This window comes from Arvicanthis niloticus, chromosome 9 (genome assembly GCF_011762505.2).
Source record: "Arvicanthis niloticus isolate mArvNil1 chromosome 9, mArvNil1.pat.X, whole genome shotgun sequence".
NCBI lineage: Eukaryota > Metazoa > Chordata > Mammalia > Rodentia > Muridae > Arvicanthis > Arvicanthis niloticus.
In genome coordinates this window covers 78,173,579-78,192,424 of record NC_047666.1, presented here as the reverse complement: position 1 = coordinate 78,192,424, position 18,846 = coordinate 78,173,579, and the positions used below count along the sequence as shown (strand labels likewise).

Sequence of the window (18,846 nt, the reverse complement as noted above, 5' to 3'; positions counted from 1 at the left end):
CCCTTGAAGGGTCAAAGTCTCTGACTGTTTTGTATATAATGTACATATCAACTACATAGTACATGTATGGTGTACATAAACATTTTATATTACAGATACGTGATACAGAAATGCATAGTACCACACAGTACAATTTCTAGTATCTATGCTATTACATCTTTTCCAACATTATGTTTTTATGGATAATTTAGGGATTTCATATAATCCTCTCTGATGAAGTTTATATCCTAGATCCCTCAGGTCAACCACCCCCAAAAAACCTTAACATTTAAATATTTATGAATTTATGAATACAACTTACATCTAAGTACAGCCTAAATACATAGAAATTTGGGAAGCATTTGTTTAAAAATATTTTGATTCACTGAAACCATAAACAATAAAGCATAGTGACATTAACTACAGTGTAACCATGGATACTTCTAAAATCACAATGAACATATGTAAATGATTAAAGTAAATAACACATTATTATATGTAAACTAATGAACTGAAATGGTCTCCCAAGACAACACTGTCATGAATGTTTTTATAGATCAGTTACTAAATTCCAAGGAGGAGCTAAAACTGAAGATTCTCCTTAGGAACTGCTCCAAGTCTATTCTAGTCAGGTGACTCAATGTACAGATGACATGTCATAGTCAAACATGGTAGACAGCCTTCCCCAGGAATACATCCCGCACATCAAGGACACAATTTAGAATGAGGCAGAAATAAGAAGATAATTAGAAGGAATGTACAAGTTTAAAAGCTTTAAAATAAATTTAATTACGTCTTTAGAGGTTTATCATCTAATTCTTAGAGTCAAAAACAAAGCAGGCATACCTTTGAAAGCAGAAAGAAATTACACGTTGAAGCCCTTTTGATTATAGTTTTATTCATTTACATGTATTGGATAAAATGACTTCCATGTTTGTTTCCATGTTTTGTTTTGTTTTGTTTTGTTTTTTAAAGTCGGGTCTCCTTCCCTGGCCAGTACTTGGGCTGCATCCCATGATCCTTTGCAGCACATGTCTCCTTCTTGATGTTTGAGGACATTGCTATTTTTTCTCTTGTGGTTATTAAGCTGCTGTGTTTCGAGACATATTTCTTCTTTAAAACAAAAAGTACAGCCATGCTTAGGAAGACAGACACTGTGCCCAGGAGCGTGGTTAATCCCAGGTATATGTGTCTAAAAGAGGAGAGAATCTCGGTTATAATTATTGCAGCTACTCAACTTGAAAAAAAAAGCATGAAGGTTCTCACAGTATGAGGATGACCACTGAAGGACACAGACTTAGAGTAGGCCAGTGGCTACGCATGCTGGTGAATGCCTGCCAGATGTTTGTGCCAGATGTTTGCTAATACAAGGCGATTTCTTAGCAGTATTGTCGTTCCTAGTTACTAAAATGATACAATGATTTCCACTTCCTCTGGAAAGAGACCCTGAAGTTGAATAGCCATCTTCCTGCTTGCTGGGGCTGGCCTATTTAGCCTATTGCTGTCCTGAAAGAGCCTCTTTCACTTTCAAATGTGTCAAGGTTTAACTAAGTCATATGGTGACCCTGTCTCAAATATTTCTTCAATACATTACAAGGTAAAGATGCAGCAAGCAATTCAAAGAAGGGATCAGAGCTCTTAGTGGAACAGAACAGCCTGATAAAGAGCTCAGTGTTCGGTTTCCTCTCTCCCCTACAGTCTCTGCATCATACAACGTCCACATTACTGTGAGCGCTTAGCCTCACCAAATGAGAGCAGAAACCAAATTTCACTCCCTGAACTGGCCCTGGCTTTGGACCAAATATCCTTCACACATAACATCAAAGCCTATTAAATCTATCTTATTTGAGATGGTCTGCCTAATTCACATGCAACTTACAGGCTCGAGACTAGGGTTTTTTTTTTTTTCTCTGAAACAAAGTACTCAGCGTGTAAGTCTTTGAATAAAAGAAGTCCTGCTTTTAAGCCACTGGAGTATGGCTTTAAGCAATACGGAGATAAAGGTTTGATGAACAGAACTGAATGATACCGTAGTGAGAAAACCACGCTCTCCACCCCAGACATGCTCACCCACACAGAGAAAGCTTTTTACTTTTGTGCATTTCAAGTACTGGGATAATTGAACATCAGCCTGGCAATAAGAGCCGGATGGATTGAGAGCCAAATCCAGATCTTGCCCAGGGGATTAGCGCTGACGTAAATGGTACAGTTTGGCTCAGTTTAAAAAAGAATAGAATTAAACCCAGAATGTGACCTAAATTTAAATGCATCTGAGTTTCAGGGAATATTTTGCCATTTGTGTGCACATTTTCAAACCTGTACTCTAGGATTCATTTTTTATTATTTGTTATATATTTGTGGTCATGTGTGTATCTGCGCATGCAGGTGTGTGTGTGTGTGTGTGTGTGTGTGTGTGTGTGTGTGCACGTGTTTTATGAACCTGAGTTGCTTACTCTGTAGCCTCAGTTTAGCCTAGAACATGTTATATAGCCCAGACTGACTTCAAATAAGCATTAGCCCCCTGAATGCTGAGATTACAGGTATGACTCATTTTACCTGGCTAATTCTCATGACTTTTTAAAAATGATTACTTGGGGCAGGAAGAAATTCAAACAAAGTATAATGATATAATGAAATCCATTCATGAAACACATTACTTTGTATGCTAACTTTAAAAAGTAAGAATGAAATAAAGTAATGATGGATTCAAAATGAAATTCAATCTTAATACCGGAAAATATTTTTTAATCTAAAATAATAGAACTGCTCACAGCTTTTTTGGTTGATTTACCTCACAAGCATGGAAACTACACAGGGAGTTCTAAGCATCAGGGATGCGGCAGAGAATGAGATGTAGGAACACAGAGACGTAGACGTGTTTGACACTGTACCTGAATGCATGAGAGTCATACAGTCTGCAGGAGCCTCTGCTTCCACATTTTTTAAATCCCCATTTGAGGCACGAAGTGTCAATTAAAACACCAAAGTACACAGGAGCTGGGATTCCTGCTGTAAGAAACACGAATGAATGCTTTCACGTTTTTGGACATGAATAATGACACAGAACCACTTACCCTGAGCCCAGCAACCACTGTTTCAGGGATGAAAAACCACAATTATTCAGCAAGACCTCTTTCTATGGGTCAGTGTTTGGTCACAAGCTCTGCACAGAACCCATGCAGTAACTGTCATTAGTTTAGCTCTAGGTGTGTGTCTCCTGGCACATAACACTCAGTGTGAACACGTCTCCCTCGACTGACTCAACAAGTGGCCTTAGATGTCACCTTTGAGCCCTTCTCCCAATTTTAAAATCCCAAGCCATAAAATATCTTCGTTTGGTATACATTTTCCTCTGTCTACTTCTGCTCTGGTGTAAATCTTAAGGGAGGGTGTGTGTATAGCTCACTAGTAGAGAATTTCTCTAGCATACATCAGAGTCCAGGGTTCAATTTTCAGACACCCCACCCTAATAAAAGCAATGACCAAAGGTTCTTTTTTGCCAGCTTCTTTAACTCTCTCTACCCTATTTACTATGCAAATAGTCACATAGATAATTGCCCAAGGTATTTGTTCCAAGACCAAATTTGACTCATCCGAAGTCATATTCATTGCCTTATATTTCAGATACCAGCTTCACTGAACTTTTTTCAGTGATTACCATGCTCCACCCTCTTGCCTAAAGCCTTGAGTAGCTTTCTTTATCTGAAGCAGATGTCATTTTCTTGCCTCCTCCTTTTGAATGTGCACATACCCTTTGTATCTCACGTTAAATGATTCCCTTCAGAAAGAGCCATTCCAATGACCTAACCTGCATTCGTTCTGCTCAGCAGCCCATAGCTCTCCTCCCTTACACAAGCCCTTAGTGCTCTGGGAACAGCCTGTTTGATTGTGCATTCTGAGGAAACCAAGCAATGCAGCCACAAGACAGGCACAGGACGTTTGTCTGTCTTACCCGTGCTAAAGCACTCTTCACTTCTCAATAACTGATTAATGAGGGCACCACCATTCTTAGGGACAGAAGATAAATTCTCACCATCAAATTTCAACAGAAGTACTCTGGAAGGATTAAAATGTGTTCATAGCTTCACTTCTATCATATGTTGCAAACAAATGGTATTAAAATCTGGTTTGCACAAGGTTGTTTATTTGTTTGTTTGTTTGTTTGTTTTCCTTTGAGTAGCTAACCTTTTTACAACTAATAAAGGAGGGTTTATTTTGGCTCCCAGTTCAGGGTATTTGAATCAACTATGGTGGGAAAAGCATGTCCATGAGTAGGGGCATGTTTGGTAAATAAATATAAGCAGAAAGCAGAGAAAACTCAGGCTACAAGTTGCCAAGTTATAGACTTCAGCCTCCCCCTGCCTCCACTTCTGCCCAATTAGAGATCTCCCCCTGCTAGCCCCACCTTCTAAAGGTACCCCAATTTCCTAAATGGTGACAACAGCTAATAATATGATATGATAATATAATAATAATAATAATAATAATAATAATAAGAGCACACTTCATATTCAAACCACAAAAAACACAGCATATAGTTATAAGAAAATAATGTACTCTTACTAAAGCCATCCTAATGTGTATATGATACCATCAAGACAAGCAGGCCTCTGATAAAAAGTAAGAATTATTTTTTAAATATTTTCAGCTTAAAATTCCACTGAATTTTTGGCCTAAGTGTGGTGGTGCATACCTTTAATCCCAGCACTCGGGAAACAGAGGCAGGCAGGTCTTTGTGAGTTCCAGGCCAGCCTGATCTACAGAGTGAGTTCCAGGACAGCTAAGTCTACACAAAGAAAAACTGTTTCAAGGGGAAAAAAATCCACTGAAGTTTTATAAATAGTCACTATACAGTTGACTTAACATAGAATCATTTACAGTCATTTCATCTTCAGGCAAAACATATGCCAGAAATGGAATAATGACTTGACATCATCTTACAAGTCACTTATTAGTGAGAAATGACCTTTATTGTGGGGATAACTACGGTCCTCAATTTTAGCAAGAGACCATTGTTCAGTGATGGTCTACACTAATGTCAGGTCTTCCTGAAAGAACGGGCAAACTAACACAGTACACTTGTGTTGCAGTAAACCTCCAACCCAAATAAGCCCGATCCAAAAAAACAACAACAAAAACACAACTCAATACAAGCTGTACACCTAGATTGGGCAGAATTACCACCACACTACTCTATTCCCCACCCATGAGATCCCTTTAACTTGCGGTTTTTCCAGGCCACATGATTCTCCTCCATTGTCCTTCCACCTCTTCCTCCTCCCTTGTCCTCTCTTTCTCCTCCCCCAAACTTTTCTGCTCCACCTCCCCTTCTACTGCCCAGTCCCGGCTCTAGCCTTTATTTTACAACTTAGTGGACAGAAGGTTCACAAGAAGTCACCTGTGTACTGAGTTCACTCCTTGTCTGCAGCCCTTCCCAGGAAAGCAGAATTAGCATTAAAATACAAGACCAGGACTATCCACAACACACTTGTACAGTTCACACATGAAATAGTTTATTAGCTGCTTACCAAAACCAATCAGGTAAATGAAAAAGAAGGACCATCCATAAGATGATCACACTTTTCTAACTAGAATAGTGAAGCATTGTTAGAGGCTAAGAGGGGAGCTAAATGCACTATGGGATTCTCCACTCACTGGACTGAAAGTACAGAAGTAGATGACATCACTACAGTGAAGTAAATTTGAGTGTATAATATACAGAAGCACACCCATATCAATTTTTTTGACTGGGGCAATGCATTGTGGTCATACAAAGTGATGACATTTGCACTTGCAGAACAGCACAAGCTATGGTCTTTAAGCAGCAAAGTGTCAGGAGTCTATACTCACTTGAGTATACTCACATTTAAACTGTAGGAGGCTCAACTTAGAGAAAGTGTTAAAGAAACCAGACCTGTTTAATCCACGGGTTTATTTTCTTCAAGAGAAGGAAAATGACTGATGTCATTTTCCAGGAACATTTGTGTGGATGATGTCTAAGAGCCTGGTGATCTTTCTGCTAGTCCATGGAACCAGCCTTCCTATATACCCCAAGCACTGTTTACGCCCTCTGCTCTTGGTCTCTCAGGGAATGAAACCATTCCTTATGAAAGAGCATGCTCTATCCAGAGAATATCCTTATGCATATCACAAAGCCTTCCTCCTCAAGTCCTTACCTTGAGCTCCTGTTTAGCAGTAGACAGAACACATTCTTATTGTAAAGGTCACAGGTGCTTTGTTACATTGCAAGGGAGTTTCCATGTAGCTATTGCTGAAGCTTTGTTGTGATAATTGTCATGTAGATTTTTTTCCCAAAGTTTTACTGTACTTAAGTGAATAAGAAATATAAACTATGAGGTAAGATTCCAGAAGATTCTGATCCAGCACCTGCTAAAGTGGAGCTGACCATAGTTTTATTTTTCACCTCATGTAGATCATTCCTTGTCACCTGTGATCTGTGATGCTTGCAGCACCCCGACAATAAACCAAAATAAACACACACACACAATGCAGTATCGAGAGAAACAGGAGAAAAAAATGTTCTTTTGAGTATACTTACCAAGAACTCTTACTGCTAAGGTGTAAATACCCAGAGCAAAAGACTTAAGTTGTGGTTGAATGCACCTAAAATTTAAAAAGGCACTATTTTAAAAATATGGCCTGAGAGATTTCTCAGTAGTTAAAGCAGTTGCCATACAAGTATAAAGCCCAGAGTTTAGATAGAGAGAAGGCTTGGAAACCTGGCTGTAATTCCAGCCTCAGAAAGCAGAGACAAGTAATCCTTAGAGGAAGATGTCACTAAGATTAAGTTTGTTGATAAGTTCTAACTGGGAGATACTGCCTCAGTGAATGAGGTCAAGGGACCCTGGAGGGCACTTGAGGAGACTGCCAATGTCAATCTAGTACCTCATGTGTGCATGCCATATAGATGTTCACTATACACATGTACTCATATAACACACAAACACACATTTCATATAACCTTTATCTAGTCACGATGCTTATCTAATCATTATTCTTTAAGATTCATATATTTTATTTTAAAAAGTGATGCAAAGTTTAAAATTCTCTTATTTTTAAACGTACATGATTTTAAACTTAATTCCTATATTAATTATTCTTAAAACCCTTTATCTCAATTAAAATATGCAAAGGAGTGCAGATTTCATGGTCCAATATATAAAACTGTTTTAAGTCATTCATATAATATTTATAGATCAGAATCCTCAGTTGATTTAAAAGTATCACAGCAAATTCCAGTCTTAGTAGGAATATGCAGAAAATAATAGCCTATAGATCAAAATAATCAGTTCAAAAACACTTTAAGATAAAGCATATCTTTAAGGTATCTTACAAATTTTTATTGTTAGAAGCATATTTAATCTAAGGTACATTTTATCTGTGTTAGTTAATATTGTCACCAACATCAGAAGACTAGGCATGATGTTTACTGAAAAAGCTCAATAATGTAGCTTTTAACCTTGATCTAGATCAAAGGTTTGCAAACATGTTGAATTAAGAAAATTCTACCTAGCTATATTTTTATATAGAAATGTAAAGTGGGGTCATCTGACAGTGGAAACAGGGGATGGGTCAATTATTTCAAAAAGTTATCAAGAACCATGGCTCCACAGAGAAGATATAGATAGATGATAGATAGATAGATAGATAGATAGATAGATAGATAGATAGATAGATACACACATACATACATACTTACATAGATGATAGATATTATATAAATGTTATATATATATATATATATATATATATATATATATATATATATTAGTGAAGTTGGAGTGAAGAGACTTGGCACTCACCTCAAGAGTAATATATATCCAGGTATGCCACCTAGAGATAATGTATATGATGTGATGACTGAAATCACAAGGAAATACAGAAACATTTGGGAACATCCATTATCCTTCTGACACCTGCCCATAATGCCTGACCAGTTTCCTGACTTAGGGGCTGCAAATCCCACACAGGTGCAGTTAGAAAATATCTGTAACACAGTAGAGAAACAGTCATTTACTGAGGTATATTTAATTAAAACAGAAGTTACATATTTATTTTTAAATACTGTTAGTATAATATACATGTATTATATGAGCAATGGGGAAATATTTTTGCTGTATTGACATATATTAAGGTAGAGTATTCCATTGTTCAAATAGTGACTAATCCTGCATAAGATTTCTCAGTAAATTCTAAGATATTTACATCAATCTTGCTTTCTTCACTCTCACTTTTATTCTTTCTTTTCTTTCTTTGGTAAAACAGACATATGTTGTATACAGTGCTGGCTTCCTTAGCTACAATTTCCTTTGTGTGATTTGTCCTTATTACTCCTCCCACCTCCCACCCCATCCTGCTCTGGCCTCCCCTCCCTTTCCACTATTTTATGCTTTTATCGTGCAATGGTCATTTTGTGCTCAACCTACTTTCTCTCTTACTAACCAATCTGCTTTCTACACAGGATGCAAATGAATGTTTAAAACTGATGGGCAGATTCTCTCACTGTTCTCAACTCTGCCGTTAGTGTTCATTGCATACTTGTAAGGATTCCAAATCACTGTTGTGAATCAACCATTCTCTATCCCATCCATTCTCTCTCTATAGCTCCCAGATCCTACTCTGATCTCATTAGACATCAATCTTCCCTCGTTCTCTGCTTTGGTTACACAAATGGTTCCCACAATGGCAATTTTTCAGGTCTGTTTTGTCCTAGAAAACCCTTCACTAAACACAATAAGTTCACCCATTTGTCATGGTCTTGCTGCTCCCCACTCAGGAAGGTTTCCTTTTGCTTGGTTGTCTTTCCTCTGTCTGCTCAGAGACTTCACTGGAGAGAATTTCCATGACCTCCCCTTGTAAACCACACCCATACCTCTATCCTTTCATTCTAACTCAGTTCCTGCTACTGTGTTTAGGGATGTGGTGGGAAATATTTTAAAAGACCAGAAAGTTCTCCCACTATTCTTAGCTACTCTCTGCCCACAGCCCTGACACCTCTAGGCTAGCCTCTGTGTGGTGGTCTTCCCAGTAACCCAGTAAATGAAAACTCTAGAAGCTTATAATTAATTAGTCAGATTTATATATCAATAAATTCTCAATTCACAAGATGTCTACACAATAATTTCAGAGCCAATTGATAAGGATACAAGCTGCCTACCTAGATTAGACTAATTATCCCAATTAGTCTATCCCTATATATGATAGCTACCTGTGGCTATTTAAAGCCAAGCAGAATCGGAATCATTCTGTGCTTCCTCCATCTTGCTTCCTTCCCTTCTCCTGTGTTGCTCCCTGTCTCTGCAACTCTTAGTCCTGCCTCCCTTTTCCCTGTCCAATCACAGGCTCCTTGTGTTAATAGTTAAATTAATTGGACAGAGAAAATTCTGCTACATAGGGCTATTTATCTTTACGATTCATTTCTTTACTAAAATACAACATCTATGAAAGTAAAATTATCCCATCTTGTCACTATTGTACATCCAGAGCATAAAATTGACTTCATTGTTCTGTGTCAGGAGCCAACAAACTAATAACTACCAGGTGATCTTCCTAAAATGAGTCTGCTTTAGATTAGTAAATAATCCATAGCAGATTTGTTCCAATAGGCAAGGCCCAAGAAAAAAAATCATCTCAGGATAGATTATTGCTATTAATATGTTTTTCCTCTTATTATTAAACATATGTAACATTTACTAGGTATTAGCCCACCCTTTTGAGCAGATCTCTGCAGAACTACAAAGATGTACTGTCTTCTAGTGTTGCTATACAGACAAGTTAATGACTTTTTAATCCTTAATTATGATCCTATAATAATTCCTAAAATTATATCAGTATTTATTAAGCTCCTTTACAATAGGTCTTCTATTTGTCCTTCCTGATAGTCAAAGCTGCAATGAGAACTCTGCTAGTCTCAAAGTGACACCGGTTAATTGCTTTTACTACTCAGAGAATGTTCCAAACAGATGAAAAACCCTTAACTAAAGGTCATAAAAAGGAAACTACAATTTATTATAGGTTTGGGGGACAGAATATAAAATATTGACTGCGTTTATCTTTACAAAACTTCACTAATAACTTAGTTATGGTTTTGAACTTTCTATGAATCTATAGAGCTGTGTCAGATGATGAATTTTAGCCAGATTATTGCTTCTAATGGATATGCATGTAAACATTCTCTGTTACAAACTTCTTATTCGATTTATGATTTAAATTTATGTGTAAACTTGTGATGAACTTTTTACCATGTGATCATGTATTCTGAAAGATACATAAGCGCTGAGACAAAGAGGATCGCAAACTTCCCTTGTCCCACTTAGGATCATCATGATCATTTTGCTTTTCCCCTCTTTCTTAGAAAGCTTTCATAGGAAACTTTTTACAACTTAGAAATAAATGCTAAATTCACTTTTCAAAGTGTCTTTTTTTTTTTTTCCCTGAGACTTCAAATAGCAGGCTGAAAGTCGGCAAACCCTGTGGAGATAGAACAAAGGCTACATTACTTACTCTCCTGCTGCTAGGCTACAGGTGTTAATCACCTAAGCCAGCAGTGTTTTAACTCTCAGAATTAGCAAGAAAGTTTTTAGGACTTTTTAGACGTTATCATTAACATTCAGTATAGTTAGAGAACTAGAACATCCAAATGCCATCAGTCTTTAAAGCCACACCAGAGTCCTACTTTGTGTCTCATTTCAACTGGTTCCAGGCAGGGACACTCCTGGCAGTTCTGATAAAATATTTTTGGTCCTAATCCATCTTGTTTTATTGCTGTTATTTGTTCCTGCACCTCACTGTCATCTGGAATGTCTTCAATATGATTGGATAAGCATTCATAACTTAGCAACAAGAGTATTTAAATGTATATGTGTTGTTCAATTTTTTCAGAAGATAGTCCTTCACAGATGGCTTCAGTTATGCACTGAACATCCATTCTCTGTTCCCTCATTGAAGTATCAAGATTCTGTGTAATCATATTTGGAGGTAAGGCCCTTAGGAAGTCATGAGGATACAGTCTTCAGGAATTAGTGTCCAACAAGAAGAAACCACTTTAAGGTTTTTAAAGTGGAAACTTGAGGGTTCTTTGGAAAGTGTTGGATTCTGTTTCGCTGGGACAAAAACATGAAGGAGTGTTTTCCTGAAGACACTAGTGAAAGGATGTTCTACTAAAGCAAGCAGGTGAAAGGACATGTGACAAAGGATTCTTCTTCACTAATGATATGCAAGTATTGGTCTACCTTAAGCATTGCATAACTGAGCTTCATTTGTTGGGATTCCATATAGAGAAACACACCAAAAACTTCTGGTGGTGTGTTGTGTGGCTTCTTGCTGCTTTCTCAGACTCAAACTGATTGGCAGAGTGATGTCAGCTGAGACAGACTCATGTGCTAAGGCAAGTGGTGAGGAAAGACCCATGGAGGACACATGATGTTTGGAGGGAGTATAAATAGGACTGAATAAACAGTGACAGAGGCTGGATAAACACAAAGACTGGGCAATAGATTGAACCTCATTTCTATAACTGCGAGGAGTAAATTCTTACAGTTTAAGCCATTCATGTCAGGTACACATGTGATTATACCTTATCAGAATGAGCAAACTTCCTACCTAGAGTTCTGCCTCCTCTACTCTACAGAAGCTCTGTAGCCCAGACCATCTGCTTCTCATGATCAAGCAGAGCTGCCTTAGAACCGTCAACATCCCTGGGATCAGTTCCTGGACTTCTGAATCCCTATCTCTAAATACAGGCCCCTTAACTTTCTATATTTGTGTTGTGCCTAAAACCTTCTATGTCTACTGGCCTTGAGCTTCAGCTCAGGAGACACCAATCCTAAAGCAGACTTTAAAAATGAAATGTTCTGGTGTTTGGGACCTTCTTATTCTGAGCTAATACTTTTTTTTTTTTTTTAACCATAAAATGGGAGTTGTGGAGTAAGCAATTATGAAAGTTGTTATACCTGTTTCATTACTAATTCTTTCAACTGAAGATCCACAAGAATGATTTAAATTCTTTATATTTATATACAGAAACAAGAGTAGGGTCAGAACCAGAGCTTTCACCTGGGTGACCTCCTGAGCCCCAAACAGAGCTACATGGGACTACTACCTACTAGCCGTCTCACAAGCAGATATGTTAAGAGATAATTCTTACAATGTTCTTTCCACTCCGGCTGGAGGATTGACAGCCAGCAAGACAGGCCGACACATAGGTTATCCCATTGTCCCCACACATGGGCTCCCACTTTGAGTCTGAACATTTACATCTTGAGTTGCAATCTGAAAAGAGAGCTCGTTCATGATAAGAGACAGGTTTGGTTCTGAAAAGAAATGTAACAGTATAAAATATTACCTCTTAGCAAACCAGACCTTAGTTTAAAAAATATCAATGCTCCTGGGTCATATAAATGCTATGATATCAGCAGTCAAAATACAATTATTGTGTTAAAGACCTTAGCAGCTAAGTGTTAAAAATGAACCAAGTGTTAAATTTCTTTCCCTTAAATGGAACCTTGATATTGTAATGGGTTTACCCATTCTAATCATGTCCATGGCTTAGTGTGAAGGTCATATTAAAGTCTCCTTCTTCTAGGTTCTTTTAATGAATTTTTAGGCAGAGGTGGGTCTGTCCATGGTTATAAGACAGAAAAGTATAATTCTACAACAATTTATGATATTACACATGCTGTCTTTTGTAATTGTGTGGACATCGGTATGATGGTGTTATTTGTAGTAATAAATGAAAGCAGCTAAAAGTGAACACCTTTCTTACATCCATTGTGACAGCATAGCTACTTGCATATGTCTTTCCAATAAACACATCATACATCTTTTGTCTCCATCTTCTCCCCATGTATAGAGATCATCTGCATCCTATATCATCTTAGTACATACAGTTTTACATTATTCAGTGAGTTACCAACTCATTTAGTCACAAATATTTATTGGAACTCACTGAAGTGCTAGCTTTGTGAGGATGAAAAATGTTTATAAATCTTAATAAACAATATTTACTCTCCAAGTGTTGGTATTCTTGAATTGTGTTTTCTTTTTCTCTGATTTCTTCACAGGGCACTCCCCCATGGGAGTGTTATTTTGGCTTCATGCTAAGTGTTATTCCCATAGAGCTCTCATAATTCTGTTTCCTCCCCTTTTTTTTTCTGTTAATCTCTCACCTTGCTGATTTTTTATGCAGATATTTTGGAGACTGAAATTAACAAACAATATGCTGAAATGTACACTTAGTGGAGGCCAGATAACTTTGTGAATTTATTCTTATGATGCCAGTGTCAAATACAACACTTAGAACAAAGTGGAGTAAAAAATGCGGTCTATAGAAACTGAATCAGGATCTTGTTATGTAGCCTTGGTTAGGTTTGAACTCTCAGACCACCTGCTTAAGCCTCCCTAGTCCTAGTATTGAAATCATGCCCCACCACATTCATCCAAAGGTAGTATTTAGAGAAAGAAGCAGTGCTGTGTGGCCTTGTTTCTAGTGAATATTTCCTATATTATTATAAGGATAATTTCTTAATTTAGGTAATAGTCTATCTAACTGGGCTGCTGTGGATTGGACCATCTCAACAATAACCTCAAACAGAACAAAAGGGCACTTGACCAGGTCTCAGGGATGTCCACTGGAAGCATTTAATCTCCCCTTCCATTAAGTATTGACTGCTGGTTGAGATGATTGGTTTCATCTCTATTAAGTAATATTTTTGAAAGCCCATCATCAGGCCCCTAGAGGTCCTGTGAGACGGAAGTCCCAGGTGATCGAACCTCCAATGAAATTTGATGGAGGCCACCTACTCCCTTGCATATTAAGAAAACCAGGTTAGGGAAACAACTTGCTAGCACTCACACTATTTATCAGTGACAAACTTGGGAGTGAACCCCTCCCAGGCCTCTTGCATCCAAGTTCTTGTTTCTCATATCAGGATTATACTCCTAACTGAAAAAGAAATATTCCCCTAGTTGTCATATCTCAAGCTTGTCAATAGAGAACCTCTCTGGTGTCTAGAATCAAAATAATCTTTACAAACAAAGCAATCCCTAGGGAGCATTTTGCATAAAATTAATTGTTTTACATTACTCAGGATATGTTTACTCTGTCATCTATGGTGGCAGACTTTAATTGTAGACACATCTTATGGAAGATTTGTTTGACAGTAGAATTGTGGCTTAAAATTTTAATTGTAAGAATAGTTTCAGTAAACACATCAGAGTGTTTATCTTTCAACGGGACTTGTCTTTTGGAGAGCTGTACTGAGAGGACAGCGGCTCCCTAGTGGTGTTGCCTTGTCTTCTGCTGTTTTCAATGGTGCAGCTATTCTCAAAGGGTAAATCTATGCCATTGTGGGGGATGTTATAAAAGTGTGGAAAGCAGTTTTGAAAGAGGAGTTCAGAATGAACCAAATAATGGCAGCATGATTGTAATTCAGCTTCAGTCTCTCAAGGTAACTGCCGAAGAGGCTAGTACTCAATGGATATATTATCTTTTATTTCTCTAAAATATTTCATCTTTTATCCTGGAAGTGATCATAATATGAACCTCAAAATTTTACAGCTGCTGTCTATATATTTCCTTTTGCCTTAAAAACAGCATGATGTAGAAAGATGTAAACTCTGAGTCGTGCCTGTGCTCAAGGTCAAGTTCTGCCTTTGATAGATGCCAAGTTTGAGAAGCAAACAGACTTTTAAAAACTCACTCAGTTCAAAGAAGATTAGCAAAACTAACTTGTATAGGAGTATAAAGGGCATGCATTAGAAAATGGAAATCATGATGTTTTATAAAATTGAAAAATACAAATGATTCCACTATGCTGGTCTATATAATGAATATGAAAGGTACGGCCAAAAATGCCACAGGGCTTCTATTCTCTGCAGAATCTTCTACCAATTCATAGTTACCATTGACATTTTTTATATTAATTGCTGACCACAGCAGACTCTTCAGTCTCACAACCTTGGTAGTCATACTTTTTTTTTTAAAACTTTATATTCACAAAATTTTCATTTTAGATGAAAGAAATTATAGTGTGTGCTTAGTAAAAAGTAGAAGAAACTATTTTGGTAAAGAAAATGGTGGCTAGGATGTAGAGACAGGCAGAAGAACAGGAAATGGGGAGCTGTAGAGAGGAAGAGGCAGGTGATGAACTGCAGAATAGAGGGGAGATACAGAAAAGGTAAAATGTCCCCTACAAACTTAGGTGCTTGAATACTTGGCTCTACCACTAGGTGGAGGTCTTTTGGAAAGCTGTGGAAGCTTCCGGAGGTGCGGTCTGTAGGTCACTGGGTCAGAAGGCCTTCCTTGAGGTTTGTAGCACAGACTTCCTTGCTGACCCATCACAGCCTCTTATCTGTTGATGAGTGAGAAAGTAATTCTATGCACCCACAAAAACATGGGATCGCCTGCTGCTATGCTGTCCTTGCCATGATGGACTGTATATGCCCCATAAAACTGCAAGCCCAAATAAAGACTTCCCTTTTTAAGGTGTTTTTATCAGGCACTTGGTCACACGATTGAAAACAAAAAACTAAAAATGGTATAGTCAAATCACTGACCATATTCATGATAGCATAGGAATGATACCAACAACAGGAAATGTAAATTGTTCATGTTCTCTGGATTCAGTGCACAGTAAACAGCTAAAAACAGCTGCAGTGAGAAAACATTTTCCCCAGACCCTTGCAGTGATGTTAACACAATAGAGACTAGGAAGAATGTTCTAGAGACCAATCTAGATAATTAGTAGTCCAGAGGGGAAAGGGGGGCACTTCTTTCAACTATTTTAGACGAATACTAATCACTTTCATGTATATGACATTATTTAGGTCTTCTATAATCGTAATAGATAGTTATTATTTTTTAAGTTAAGAAAGTTATAGCCATATTGGTTCATCTCATTAACCATCACTTCACTAAGAACTCAAGGTCGGTAGGTATTTCCATGATTACATTGTTTCATTTGTCAGATTAATTTTCTAATGTAAGCTGTAGATTTAGCAATTTTTATATTTCTATAAGACAATCAAATTCAAATTTGTAAGAAGCAACAAATTTCAGTGACAATAACAGATTCTGAGTTTTAAGTTGTGTCAGCTATTCCATTAAAAGAATTCCTTCCTATAATTATGAGCCTTAAAATATTAATATAATCTTATTGGAAAACTCTATTGACAATTGAATTTAACAATTCTATATCCACAAATAATGTCATGAAGGAACGTACCCTTGGTAGGAGACGGTTAGTCCGGCCACACTGGAATTTTCGCATCCCAGTGCAAACAGAGAGAGGAAGAGGAGGTAGCCAAAGACAGATGATCCCAAGTAGAGTTTTGTTGCTTCACATATACCAAGCCTGAATTTTTTCATAACTATTCCCCCAGAGAATATTCCAAGGGCCACTGCAGGAATGTTGATAAGCCCTGAAGAATAAGAAAACCACCACGTCACTCAGTAACTGTTTACATGAGATCTCTGAGCACCACACATGTGGCCTTAGTGATTGCTAAAACATATCAGTGGTTCTGGTATATCAAAATTTGCTGTTCTTTTAATTTATGAAAATATTCAGTTACTATTATTGTTCAACATAAACCAAGGGTTCGTGACAAGTATCAAGGTCTTGGGTTGACAATAGCACAATTGTAGTCTCACATTCTCCAGACACAATGAATGACACAAAGGCAACTCTACCAACGCTGAATGAGTCAATGAAGTGATGTCTTTTCCGGCAGGTGCCCAGAACTGACACCCTCAATCACATGGCAGTTGGGTAGAGATTAATGTTCTTCAATATGGCCCATAGAGAATGAAGGAAATGGGTCTGTTCGTTTGTTTAATGTTTTGCTTCTCACTTTCTGGCTCAGACAAAATCTGATTTTGTTGACCCAGCTCCTTGGGCTCTTTCTTTGCTGGTCTCCTTACAGCTACAGTGGTACATGTTAGCATGTGCACGTCATGTGCCAGATGCTAAGTGATGCATTTGATACACTATTTATAACATCTAGTCTTCATCACAATCTTAAGGAAAGGCATAGTACAACCCTTTATTTAGAAAGCAGTTTCCTTGTGATTTTGGTTAGTTATGGGTAAGCTTTAATTCAAATGTAGGAAAGCTCATGTCAAGTCCTTTGCTTTCCATCACTAGATTCTACTAGTTACATCTTTTAAAAGGTAATTAGGGGATGGAATCCTGGACAAAGAGTTATGCAGCCTTACTAACCAGCAAGTAACATGATTTAAAACCTGCAGAGGGAGTGGTCCCACCAGGTGATAGAGGTCATGCATCAGAGACCCAGGTGTCTAACATCAGCTCTGCCGCTTAACAGCTACATCACTGTAAGAAATTTCCTAAATGTCTCTAAACCTGCCCACTGTCCTATAATGATAACTATCCACGACTGCCTGAGTATTCCTTCCTTAAATACTTGAGACTAATGTGGTTTTGAATTTTGGAAAATTTTAGAGAATGCATGCATAACACAATATCCTGGAGATGAGATCCACATCTTGATGAAAATTTAATTTTATGGATCATATACATAACACAATAGCACAGTCTGCAGGTAATATTATACAATATCTTAAGTGTGTCCTTATTCTGAATGGGCCAGGTGCGAACTTTCCCACTTGTGGTCTCACATTGTCATTTTCTATATTTGATTTGAGACGCTGAACCTGAAATGGGGTTGAGGTGGTGGAATGATGCTATTCATTATTGGCTCTTAACACAAAAATCTAACACAAAATGTAGGGAGTGTGTATCCTCTGTATCAAAGAAAGACCAGGTCTGAGATAAAAGCTTGAGATCCAGCTATGCAGGAGGCAGCTACAGGGAGGTCATGAGGCTTGAGGAGGCTATGAAGACATTTAAGGACAACCTGAGCAGTTTAGTGAAATGCTGAAATAAAATTAAGGAGAGAGATTGGGGCTGTTGCTCATTGGTAGAATGCTTGGCGGGCATGTGCGAGTACCTGTCTTCAATTCCTATACATCATAAAAGGATCAGTGAGCCAACCTTAGTAACTCTAGAATGTCAGAGAATAGTCACATGGTAGTCACTTTCACATCCTCTGAGTGCCCGTTTTTCAGAATTCATCAAAAAACTGCATCTTCTGAGAGATACACTCAGCTTTTTTCCTTCTCTTTTCTGATACAAATACATAGAGTAATGTTTAAAATATTGCATGAAGAAGGGGTGGAAAGATGGCTCAGAAGTCAATGTTTGGTTCCCAGTACACACCTTGGATGGCTCACAACCACCTATAGCTTCAGCTCCAGGAGATTTTTTTTTATTGATTCTTATCTCATGTGCATTGGTATTTTATTTGCATGTGTCTCTGTGTAAGAGTGTCGGATCCCCTGGAACTGGAATTACAAACACTTGTAATCTGTTGTGTAGTTGCTGAGAAGCCAGCACTCTTAAACACTGAGACTTCTCCAGCCCTCCAGGAATTTTGACAGCTTCTTCTGACCTGTATAGGCACCTATGCCCACATGCACAAACAAACATCCCCACCCATGCCCTCATGCACCCATATCCACACACCCCTATGGTCATCTATACCCATGAACAATAATAATAATAAAATAAATCCTTTAAATTTTTGTATGAAGAAATAAATTATTTTAAATATCTTATCTTTAAATATCATATTTTAAAGGAATATATCCCAAGAAACAGAATAAATCTAATACATGAAAATGGTAACTTTAGAGGACACATTTATGGAGAGAATGAGCCAATCTAGGTTTTAAGTCTCTAATTTTATACAAGGTGATAGCCCTCTATTTAAAAATTCTCTTCTCTCCTTTTGCTTCTTTATTTTTGTTTTGGTCCCTGAATGGTG

At 37.7% G+C, this 18,846-nt stretch overlaps 1 protein-coding gene across 1 annotated transcript in view; it reads right to left on the bottom strand.

Moving 5' to 3' along the window:
- Positions 1–857: 857 nt before the first annotated feature.
- Slco1c1 (solute carrier organic anion transporter family member 1C1) overlaps positions 858–18,846 on the bottom strand; it is a 40,817-nt gene continuing 22,828 nt past the window's right edge. Inside the window, exons 10-15 of the mRNA XM_034511771.2 lie at positions 16,224–16,419; positions 12,146–12,311; positions 7,803–7,987; positions 6,539–6,603; positions 2,871–2,988; positions 858–1,171 (exon numbers count right to left, since the gene is read on the bottom strand). Of these exons, the coding sequence (XP_034367662.1) occupies positions 949–1,171; positions 2,871–2,988; positions 6,539–6,603; positions 7,803–7,987; positions 12,146–12,311; positions 16,224–16,419 (953 nt within the window). The 3' untranslated portion in view covers positions 858–948. The remainder of the gene's footprint in view (positions 1,172–2,870; positions 2,989–6,538; positions 6,604–7,802; positions 7,988–12,145; positions 12,312–16,223; positions 16,420–18,846) is intronic.